This window comes from Callithrix jacchus, chromosome 6 (genome assembly GCF_049354715.1).
Source record: "Callithrix jacchus isolate 240 chromosome 6, calJac240_pri, whole genome shotgun sequence".
Taxonomy (NCBI): domain Eukaryota; kingdom Metazoa; phylum Chordata; class Mammalia; order Primates; family Cebidae; genus Callithrix; species Callithrix jacchus.
Window position 1 is genome coordinate 127,719,138 of NC_133507.1, and position 12,251 is coordinate 127,731,388.

The window sequence follows — 12,251 nt, forward strand, 5'->3', positions numbered from 1 at the left end:
TTTATATGGGAAAGATAGTAACAGCAATACTTATGCTAAAAGGAAATTGCATATGGCAAATGACATCTCAAATTGGAACAATTCAATATATTTTAAGGTATTATTCTATTTTTAATTTTTATAGGCTACTTTATAAACAAAGTTTTAGATTAATGGAAACATTGAGGAAATAGTGCAGAGTGCACCTGTAATACCGTCTCACCCAGTTTTTTTATTATTAACATTAACAGGGTATATTTGTTATGAGTAAGGAACTGCTATTAGTAAAGTCCATGGTTTATTTAGACTTCTTAGTTTCTACTTAAACTTAGTTTTCTTAAACGAAGATTTTCTTAGTTGTACTTTTTTTCTGTGTCAGAATCCCATCCAGGATACTACATTGCATTAACTTGTAATGTCTCTTAGGCCCCTCTTGGCTGTGACGGTTAAATCTTTTTTTTTCCTTAAGCAAGTCTAGATGTGATGATACTTATCACTTTGAATTGTTATTTTTTTTAATGTGTCTGTCTTCTGCAGCTACTTAATGGTGTTAAGAGGCAGCTTATCTTTTTTTGAATTTGCCTTAGTACCTAGCACAGTGCCTGAAATGTAGTAATAAGTCCTTAGTCCTTAGTAGATGGTTGTTACGTGAATGAATGTTTGCCTGACTTTAAGGATTAAGGCCATGGCAATATCATTAGGTCAGCTGGTTATATACGTGAAAGAGCAGTCTCTAAAATGCTTTGGTTAAGCATGTTGTCTTGATACCGGTGGAAGAGATTCAAAGACTGATTTTATAATGAAAGATTTGAGTCTTTTTAAAAATAATGGAATTTAAATTTTTGAATGGGAAATCATAGACATAGACATCATTCATAGGGCACATTCAAAAGTAAGTCTTAAATTGCTCCCATCCTATAATCACTACCCTAGAGGCAACAAGTGGTGTTACCTCTACACTTCTACAGTTGTATGTGCCCTTCTCCAGATACTCTAAATACATTGTTTTTCTTCCCTTCTGTTTCACATCAGTGGTAGCATTCTGCCTATTCTTGCTTTTCACTAAAAATGTTTATAGTAGTTGCTTTTTATTTGTATGGATAGAACTGCTTTATTATTATTAAAAACCATATTGTATTTCATTAAGTACCATTAATTATTAACCAGTACCCACTTGCTGAGTATTCAGGTTGATTCTAGTCATTTGCTATAACCCCTCCCTCCCACCAAAAGTAGCAGTAAATATTCTTGTACATCCTTCATTAAACACATGAGAAAACCAAAAGTGGAATTACTAGGTCAGAGCATATATACATTCTTAATTTTAATAGACATTGCCAAATTGCTCTTTGTAGAGGTTTCAAATCTACATAGAGGTTAACCAGTAACCTTCACAGAGGTTAACTGATTTATACTCCTATGAACAATGTATTAAAGTGCCTATGTCTTTACACCCTCAGCAAAACAATAATGTTTAGAATAATAATAGCTAACATTTGTGAATGCTTACTATGTGCCAACCTGTTTTTTCGTTTTAATGCTCTTTACATGTAACAATTAATTTAGTCATCAAAAGTCTCATGAGGGAATGAGATTCCATTTTTTTGGAGGAAGAAACTGAAGCATACAAAGTTAAGTAACATATGTCAAACTTTTTGCTATTTACTACTCCGGTAATCTGATAACTGAAAGATAATATATGGTTTTATTTATTTATTTGTTTGTTTGTTTATTTTTTCAAGTTTAGGAGCCATTTGTACTTAAGTAGCAATTGGTGGAGCCACCTCTACCTTCTGCAGTAATTCCCACCCTGTAGTCCATGCAGTGTTCAGCCTGGGGTGACAGCCTGGATTCCTTATCCTTTAAGGATAGTCCAGAATAGAAAGAAAATAACATTTATTATGCCTTTATTTCAATATTTTAAACAGATGTTAGAATGTGCTTATGAGTTTCCCCCTTTTCTTTTTAGTTCAGCACAAAATGAGACAAATTTGAATACTGGGTCATCGTCTGAAGTGGTGCATTCGAATGACGATTTTTCTGAAGAAGAGGAAGAGGATGAGAATGAGGTTAAGGATGAGGATGCTACTGAAAAGAGACCCTCCGAGGCTTCTGAGCCTATTGAAGAGTTGCATTCCAGACCCCATAAATCTCAGGAAGGCACAAAGGAGGTTTCAGTTCGACCATCAGTTATTCAAAAACTGGAGAAGGGACAGCAGCAGCCTTTGGAGTTTGTTCATAAAATTGGGGCCAGTATGGAAAAATGTAATCCAGGAGATATTGCTCAGGCTACAAATAATGGAAGCAACTTGGTACGCCCACCAGTGATTTGTAATGCTCCTGCTAGTTGTTTACCTGAAAGCTCTAATGGTAGACCAGTTACAACTAATTCAACTGGTTTACCACCAGCAGTTCATTTGGATTCAGCTAGCAAATGTGACCCAAACAAAGTGGACAACTATCTTGAACAGCCAGACAGGGCCTCTAGAAATCCTGTGCCATCATCTCATCTGGAAAATTCTTCAGTTTTGCGTCAGAAACCTAAAGAATCAAATAGGAAATCTTTACGTGTAAATTCGGATAAGTTGGTTTTGCGGAAAGATGTAAAATCTCAGGGTAAAACTTTGTCAGCTGGCTTGAAATTCCATGAACGTGTGGGTACTAAGGGCTTATTAAAAATTAAGTCTCCTTCCAAATTAGCAGTAAACCCGAGTAAAACTGACATGTTTTCTAATAAAGGAATCTTTGAAGATACTATTCCAAAGCATCGTGAGAAATTCTTTTCTAATATGGATTGTACCCAAGAAGAAAAGCATTTGGTTTTTAACAAGAAAGCCTTTTTGGATCAGAAGTGCTCAGTGAGTTCTGCCATGAAGTTTGCTTGTAGCTCTCTTCAGTCAGCATCTGATCAGCCCCGAGAGTCTGCACAAGATTTAAATCTTTGGAAAGAAGAGCGAATTGACCAAGAAGATAACTATGAATCTAGAGAATCAGAAATGAGTTTTGATTGCAGTTCCTCTTTTTATTCACTGACTGACCAATCTAAAATGAATGCCAAAGAAATAAACCTTTCCAAGAAAGTACGTGCTGCTGTACCATATAAGAATAACAAATCTTCTATTTCTGAAGTAAGTTCTGATTGCGACGATGTTCTTCAGTTGGCTACCAACCAATCCCAAATAAGTCTTCAGAATACAATGCGTATTAGCCTGGTTGACCAAAGCTATGAATCTAGTAGTTCTGAAACAAATTTTGATTTTGATGCTTCACCTCAGTCCACTAGTGATGATTACCCTCAACAATCTGTAAAAGAAGTAAACCTTCCTAAGGAAGCACACATTGGTTTGGTTGACAAGAACTATGGTTCTAGTAGCTCTGAATTAAGTGCTGATTCTGTTTTCCCACTTCAGTCAGTGGTTGACCAGCCCTCAGTGGCTGTCACAGAAACAAAACTTCGGAAGAAAGCTCATACTGGCTTGGTTGACAACTATGGATCGAGTTGTTCTGAAACAAGTTTTGATTGTGATGTTTCTCTTGATCATCCGCGAATGACTGTCAAAGGAAGAAACCTGAAAGGTAGACAAGTTCACCTAAAACATAAGAAGCGTAAACCCAGTAGGGCTAAAGCACATCTTGGTTGTGATGTCTCACTTGGGACAGTTGCAAATGAATCCCAGAGGGCTGTTGTGAAGATGAATCTTCTGAAGGAGAAGAATGCTGACCTTATGGATATAAACTATGAATCCCAGGGTCCTGAAATGGGTTTTCACGCTGATGCTCAATTAGTGGCTGACCAATCTCAAGTAGCAGTTACAGAAATAGACCTTCAGAAAGTGGATGTTGACCTTGAGAATAAGAGTGTTCAGTCTAGCAGTACTTCTCTAAGTTCTGATTCTCCAGCTTCTCTTTATCATTCAGCCCACGATGAGCCTCAAGGAGCTTTGGATGAAGTAAATCTTAAAGAGTTAAATATTGACATGGAAGTTAAGAGCTACGATTGCTCCAGCTCTGAACTGACTTTTGATTCTGACCCACCTCTTCTGTCAGTTACTGAGCAGTCTCAGCTGGATGCCGAAGGAAAAGAACGGCACCTTGACCTGGAAGATGAGAGCTGTGAGTCAGATAGTTCTGAAATAACATTTGATTCTGATATTCCTCTTTATTCAGTAGTTGACCAGCCTGAAGTAGCTGTTTATGAGGAAGAAACTGTTGATCTGGAAAGTAAAAGTAATGAATCTTGTGTTTCTGAAATAACTTTTGATTCTGATATTCCTCTTCATTCAGGAAATGATCACCCTGAAGTAGCTGTTAAAGAAGTAATTCAGAAAGAAGAGTACATTCACTTAGAAAGGAAGAATGATGAACCCAGTGGTTCTGAAATAAATTCGGACTCCTATGCCCCTCTTCATTCAGTGACTAATTCTCCTGAAGTAGCTGTTAAAAAGCTATATCCTCAAAAAGAAGAGCAGGTGCACTTAGAAAATAAGGAAAATGAACCTACCAATTCTGAAGTAAGTTTGGATTATAATATCATGTTTCATTCAGTGACTGGACATTCTGAAGATCCCATTAAAGAAATAAACCTTCACAAAAAAGAGCACATGTACTTAGAAAATAAGAGTGTTTTTGAAACAGGTTTGGATTCTGGTATCTCTCTTCAGTCAGCGATGCACAAACCTGAAGTAATTGTCAAAGAAACATGGCTTCAAAGAGAAAAGTATACTGAATTCCAAGATAGAAGTGCTGAATTCAGTGGTTCAAAAACAAGTTTAGATTCTGGTGTCCCTCATTATTCAGTAACTGAACCTCAACTAGCTGTTAACAAAAAAAACAGAAAGAAGCAATGTGTTATAGAAAACAAGAATGATAAATGTAGTGGTTCTGAAATAATTCTGGATTCTAATATTCCACCTCAGTCAATGACTGACCAACCTCAACAAGCTTTTTTGAGGGAAGAGTATGTTAATCTGAAGGACAGAAACAGCAAATCAAGTGATTCTAAAATAACTTTTAATTCTGAACAACTTCAGGAAGCAGTTAAAAAAATAGACCAATGGAAGGAAGAGGTTATTGGCCTGAAAAATAAGATTAATCAACCTAATACTTCTAAATCAATACATGATTCTGATGTTTCTGTCCAGTCTGTGGCTGACCAACCCCAAGTAGCTATTAAACATGTAAACCTTGGGAATGAAAACCATATGTACTTGGAAGTTAAGAACAGCCAACATAGTTGTTCTGAAATGAATGTGGATTCTGATTTCTTGGTTCAGTCAGTAGTCAGTCGACCTCAAGTAACTGTTTTAGAGCAGGAGCAGATTGAACTAGAAGATAAGCACAATCAATGTTGTAGTTCTGAAGTAAGTTTTGATTCTGATGACCCTCTTCAGTCAGTAGCTGACCGGCTGAGAGAAACTGTTAAAGAAATAAGCCTTTGGAAGGATGAAGATGTTGACATGGAAGATAGGAGGGATGAAGCTAAGGGTTTTGAAATTATGTATGATTCTGATGTTCTTCAGTCAGTGGCTGCCCAACCTGAAGAAGTAGTTAAAGAGGCTGGACTTTGGAAAGAGCATGCTGACTTGAAAAATAAGATTGTCAAACCTACTGATTCCAAAATAAATTTTGATTCTCATGAACCCCTTCAGTCCATGACTAGTAACATTCAAGGGGTCAATCAAGAATTAAATCTTTTGGTGGAGGAACATGTTTGTCTGGATGAGAAGAGCTATGCACCCCGTGATTCTGAAATAATTTATGTTTCAAATATCCCTCTTCAGTCAGTGATTAAACAGCCACACGTTTTGGAAGGGGAGCATGCCAATCTGGAAGATAAGAGCAGTGATTCTTGCAGTCCTGAAGAAGGTTCTGATTTCAGTGACTCTTTTCAGACAGTAGCTGATGGACTTCAAAAATCTGTCAAAGAAATAAATCTTTGGAAGGAAGACCATATTTACCTGGAAGATAAGAGCTATAAACTAGGTGATTTTGATGTAAGTTGTACTTCTCATATTCCTGTTCAGTTTGTGACTGATCAATCTTCTGTGTCTGTTGAAGAAATAAACTTACAAAAGAAGGATCATAATGATCTAGAAAAGAAGAACTGTAAAACCTGTGGTTCTGAAATAAAATGTGATTCTTGTGTTCGTCTTCAGTCAAAAGTTGATCAACCTCAAGTGACTTACAAAGAGGCAGACCTTCAGAAGGAAGAACATGTTGTCATGGAAGAAAAGACTGATGAACCTATGGATTCAGAAATGATGTATGATTCTGATGTTCCTTTTCAAATAGTAGTTAACCAATTTCAAGGGTCAGACAAAGAAACACAGCTTCCAAAGGTGGTACTTGTGAATGTGATGCCCAGTGATGGTGATTATGAAGTAATTTCAGATGATACTCCCCTTCAGTTAGTGACTGACCCACCTCAATTGACTGTCAAAGATATCAACTGTATAAATTCAGAATGTATGGATATAGAAGATAAGAGTTGTGACTCTTTTGGCTCTGAAGTCAGATGTAGTTGTAAAGCCTCTTCTCCCTCAACGACAAGCCAATGCAAAGAGACTTTCAAAATAATAAACCGGAAGAAAGACTATATTATTCTGGGAGAGCCAAGTTGTCAGTCTTGTGGTTCTGAAATGAATTTTAATGTTGATGCCTCTAATCAGTCCATGACTTATGAGTCACAAGAACCGGATAAGAAAATGGTGAAATATATTGACTCAGAAGATAATAACTGTGGATATAATGGCTCTAAAGGAAAATTTAATTTGGAAGATACTTCTCATCGAAAGACTCACCGAATGCAGAAAGCTCACAAAGAAGCCAACCTTTGGAAAGATCCAAGAAATGCTAGCCTAAAGAGTAAGAGCTGTCAATCTAGTGCTTCTGCAGTGGATTTTGGTGACTCTTCTAAGTCAGCGCTCCATAGAAGGGCTGATAAAAGAAAACTTTCAAAGTTAAAACATGGAGATCTAGAAAGTGTGAGCCGTGAACTGGTTGATTTTGAGATGAATTTTCAGTGTGCTCCCCCTCTTCCGTCTGATACTCATCAGCCTCAAGAAACTGTTAAGAAAAGACATCCTTGCAGGAAGGTATCTTTTGACCTGAAAGAAAAGAACTGTGATTCCCAGCCAAGCTCTGTTCCTGAGGTTGATTCTGTAAGGAACCTGAAAAAAGCAAAGGACATCATAGAAGAAAATTCTGATGAACCAGTTCTTGAAGCCTTACCTCATGTACCTCCTTCATTTGTGGGGAAAACATGGTCTCAGATAATGAGAGAAGATGACTTAAAAATTAATGCTCTTGTGAAGGAGTTTAGGGAAGGCCGTTTCCACTGTTACTTTGATGATGACTGTGAGACCACAAAAGTTTTTCCAAAGAAGAAAAGGGTTACCTGGGCTGACTTGAAAGGTAAGGAGGACACTGCACCAATTCAAGCTCTGTCCGAGAGTGATGATACTGTACGTGGTAGTTCAGATATTGATGACTTGTCAGTGGCCTTCGATCAACCATGCCATCATCATCCTCCAGCAGAGAATCCTTCTACACAAAAGTGGCCTGTGGCTTCTGAATGCCAGACAGCGAACATCAGCCATAGTACTCAAACCAGTTGTAAGAATTACCCAGTGTTGAAAAGAAAAATAATTAGACAAGAGGAAGACCCACCAAAAAGTAAGTGTTCACGTTTACAGGATGACAGAAAAACCAAAAAGAATGTCAAAATTGGGACAAAAGTTGAGTTTCCTGCATCGTGTACTAAAGTTTTGAAGCCTATGCAACCCAAAGCCTTAGTTTGTGTTCTTTCTTCTTTAAATATTAAACTGAAGGAGGGTGAAGGCCCCCAGTTCCCTAAAATGAGGCATCATAGTTGGGATAATGATATTCAGTTTATATGCAAATATAAACGGAATATCTTTGATTATTTTGAGCCCTTGATTAAGCACATTGTAGTTAATGTAGTAGTACCTCCCCTGAATGTAGTAGTACCCGAGGTTGAGAGGCATAACTGGGTTAAAATTCATTTTAATAGGAGCAACCTAAACTCCAGCGCAGGAGATAATGATGCTGATGGACAAAGCTCTGCTTCAGTGCCTTTAATGGCAGCGCCAGCAAGATATGGATTTAATTCACATCAGAGAACCAGTGACTCTTCTCTGTTTCTGGAAGAATCAAAGGTTCTGCAGGTTCGTGAGGTTCCAAAGAAAAGTAATTTCCAGCTAACATTTTTAAATCATGATGTTGTAAAAAATCATTTAAATTATCCAGAATCAGTTAGAACTAAATTTTTGGGAAGTAAAAGTAAAAAGAAAATTCATGAAAAGAAGGTGACAGCTAGTGGTAGAAAGCTAGGTTTTCCCAAAAAGGTTAGTAAACCAATTATTTCTCAGAAAAAAACCAGAAAAGCTTCAGAGAAACAATCACCTTCAATTTGGACCAAACCAAGTGAGGTAATTAGAAAGTATATGTCAAAATACTCAGCCTTTTTATATCATAGATGTCAGTCTAGGTATGCTTTTTTTGGAATGTATCCAAAGAAGGAAACTGTTATCAGTAGGCTAAAGAAGGCAAAGAGAACAGCTAACGTGCTTTCACACTCCTCAGTTCCACCAGCTGGTGCTGAAGAACTGTCAGGCGCTATCGCAAATCCTCCTCCGAAGCTACCTGTGCATTCTTCTAGACGTGCATGTTCTTCTAGACCTGCGCCGCCTTCTAGACCTGCGCCACCTTCTATACCTGCGCTTTCTTCTAGACCTGCACCTTCTTCTAGACCTGCGTGTTCTTCTCGACCTGCGCGTTCTTCTCGACCTGTGCGTTTTTCTAGCCGCATTGCGAAAAGGGAGGAGGAGAAGAGGAGTGAAAAATGCCAGAGCCAAAAGAAAACTTCTTCTGGACCCGTGAGAGCATATAATCTGAGAAGTTCATCTTGTTCACAACCTTGTGAAAGAATGATGACTCGGCTAGCAAACAAATTGAGAGGTAATGAGGTAAAATAGAAGTTTTATTTGTGTTCAAGCCAGTTGAGGGTTCAGTACTTTAATTGAAATATATTTGGTACTTTGTGCACACAGCTTTCCCAACTTTGGTGAGAAAACTAAACTTGAACTATTTTGCTATAAATATTATTTTTCAGAATTTTTATATTCATTTAAAATTAGTGTTTAGAGTCCTTTCATTTTAAGATTCAAAATGAACCTTACATTTTGTTCAACATTTTCTGTAGAAGACCTTCATCTTAATTTATGTCACAAAATAATTTAGTAGAGTATGTAGAATTTTGTCCCTCAAATCATATCCCACTTATTTTTTTATGATTATCTCTCTCATGCCAGCAAATTTAATATTGTTAGAATAAATATAGCAAATTTAATTAATGCTATATTATTACTTTTTAAAAATCAGAACAAACGCATACGTGCCTATATTCTTTGTGTTTTAGAGTGGCATTGTCAATATAGTATTCTAATTGGACAATTATAAAGAAGGAACTATAATGAATTATGTCAGCTTTTGAGTGGGGTTGACTTAAATGAACACAAACAAAATATAATTTATCTTTTTTAAAGCATTCCAGAAAATGAGATTCCATAATCTTTAATACAGTTTTTAAAAAATGGCCTGGTGATTTTTTTATGCATAACATGAACTCCTGCTTCATTTAAATTGGATCTGCAAGGCCAGACACAGTGGCTCATGCCTGTAATCCCAGCACTTTGGGAGGCCAAGGTGGGCAGATTACCTGAGGTCAGGAGTTCAAGATCATCCTGACTGACATGGAGAAACCCTGTCTCTACTAAAAATACAAAAAACTAGCAAGACGTGGTGGGGCATGCCTGTAATCCCAGCTACTTGGAAGGCTGAGGCAGGAGAATCGCTTGAATCTGGGAGGCGGAGGTTACGGTGAGCTGAGATGGCTCCGTTGCACTCCAGCCTGGGCAACAAGAGTGAAACTTCGTCTCAAAAAAAGTAAGAACAAATTTAAAAAATTTGATCTGTAAGTCTCTACTTTATCATTTGGACACATGCACACATACAGTCTCTGTAGGTTTTTTGGATTAGCCTTTTAGATCTTAATGGGGAAAATAATTTCACCCGTGTGTTTAGGCATTCCCCCTCCCGCTCTTTGTTTAACCACCTTTACTCCCCCCTCCACATGAAGAGTTGGTGGTTTAATATGAAAATCCAGGTTACTTTGTGGCCTTATCTCTTAAAATGGTTTAGACATCACCATATCATTTTTTAATAGCTTGAACTGAAATTATTGGCTTGGTAATATTTGGGCAGGCCATTAATTCTCATTAGAAAATTACTTAATATTTCAAAAAATTGAATAAAACTGGTAACCTCTGTGGAGGCCCATTTTCCAAGTGGAAACCTGTATTTATACATTAGTTTGTCCTAAGCTTGTTAACAGATTTTTAACAGTTCAAATAAAAGATGTTAATGAGATGCAGTTTGAGTCTGGGATAGTCAGAATATATCCAGAATCTTTAGTCAGGTGGACTGTTTGAGTTGGTATAGAGGCATTGAGTTGTCATTCATTCATGTTGAGCCAAGATCCTGGATCTTCTATCGTTAATGTTAAGGGGAAACATGAATTCCAGCTATATTGTATGACTGCCATATTTTATTGAAACTAAGGTCAATGTTAAACCATTATCTTGATTTCAGGATTTAAAATGTGTTACCTTAGAAATAATGAAGTGTAGTATAACAGTTTGTTTCTAAATGTGGTTTTATTTCAGGGGCCATTATTTAATCTGTGTATACTATGATGGAGTTCCGTTGTGATTTCTGTACTTCTAAATTTAAATAGTAATTATGTTTAAAAAAAAAGACAAATGTTTGTGTTTTTAGTTGCAAAGCAGCATATATCACATTTCCTTCAACCTTGCCTCCTCATATACAAATATATTTTCACTTTTAAAAGATCACTGTGAGCCACTATTTCAAAATAATCCTCCAATTTTAATTTAGGAACAGAGCTTTGTCCTATTGACTAGGAAACAAAAAACAGCTGATACATAAAAAACTCTACTTGTGGGTATTGGTGTCTTTTTCCCCTATGGAATAGACACATAGTTCCCTTAAATATCATTAATAGACATTCTTCATTCTTTCAGTGTAAGTTTAAAAGCAAGAGCTCAAATGGAAATAGTACATATGATATGTCATAGCTGTTGTAATTACATCATGCAGAGAGAACAGCTCTTATAATTCAAATAATCAAAATTTCAAGTTATAAAAATGTTACCATTTTCACATTGGAAGCCCTTCTAAGTACCATTTTCAGTGGGGGCAGGGAGAAGGCTTATATTTAAAATTTATATTACCAAACATAAAAGTACAGTGCAGTACTGATGATTTTGTTCAAATTTTTTCAAATGCTTACTAAGTTCTTGTAATCATGATTATTTTAGACAAGCTTGAAATTGTAAAACTTATAATTTAAGTTAAAGAAATGAATTACTTTCAGAATTTGGTAGGATACAAGATGTGCCCCTTTGTCTAAATAAATGTTGGCTTAATTCGCAGATTAGATAAAACAATTGATGTTTTTGTGTATTCAAGAATGCATTAAATTCTTTTAATAGTAAAAAGTCAAATTACAACCATAATGAGTATTTTATTAATCTTGTTCTTGTTCAGTATCTTGCATAGATTTTTATTGTAATTGTCCTGAGTTCTACAGTATGTGGACAATATTGTGTGAAGTGTGTTTTTGCATTTGTGCATTTAAATTATTTATGTAACTAGGGCTCTGAGTAATACTTTTTTTTTGGTTAAAGAAAAGCTATATTTAAATATTCAAATAATTATATATTTCCATGTAAAACTAATGTGAAGACTAATGTATTTTTTATATTGCAATGTAACAGCTAAACTTGTTTTTGATGTTATCAAGATAAAATTTATTAAACCTTGAAATTTGTCTCTGTTCTTTTTTCACGTTAGAAACTTTTCTGGGAATACTTGAAGAATAAGAGAATAATGGCCTGAGCGATAATAAATGAGAGAATGTAAATGTTGATGTCAGTGAGAAAATAGTTTAACCAAAGATATACAGATTATATTCCATGCAGTAGTTATTTCAAGGGATCAAAATTAAACTATTTATTCCTCTGGTGGAGTGGTGAATTAGCAGCTTTTCACTTTGTGTACCTGTATTGAAAGGGCTCGTGGTGGGGCTCAGTGGCTCATGCCTGTAATCCCAGCACTTTGGGAGTCCGAGGTAGGTGGATCACGAGGTCAGGAGATCAAGACCATCCTGG

General features: G+C 36.3%; 1 protein-coding gene across 38 annotated transcripts in view; it reads left to right on the top strand.

The window, feature by feature from the left end:
* The window catches only part of ZDBF2 (zinc finger DBF-type containing 2), a 50,610-nt gene extending 38,703 nt beyond the window's left edge, over window positions 1-11,907 (top strand). For 27 of the 38 annotated variants that reach the window (XM_035305437.3, XM_035305435.3, XM_008999303.5 and 24 more), the window contains one exon: window positions 1,949-11,907. In XM_035305437.3, the coding sequence (XP_035161328.3) occupies window positions 1,949-8,975 (7,027 nt within the window). In that variant the 3' untranslated portion in view covers window positions 8,976-11,907. The remainder of the gene's footprint in view (window positions 1-1,948) is intronic. The other 11 variants (XM_035305440.3, XM_078328300.1, XM_078328299.1 and 8 more) reach the window with 4 other exon arrangements.
* The last annotated feature ends 344 nt before the right edge of the window (window positions 11,908-12,251 follow it).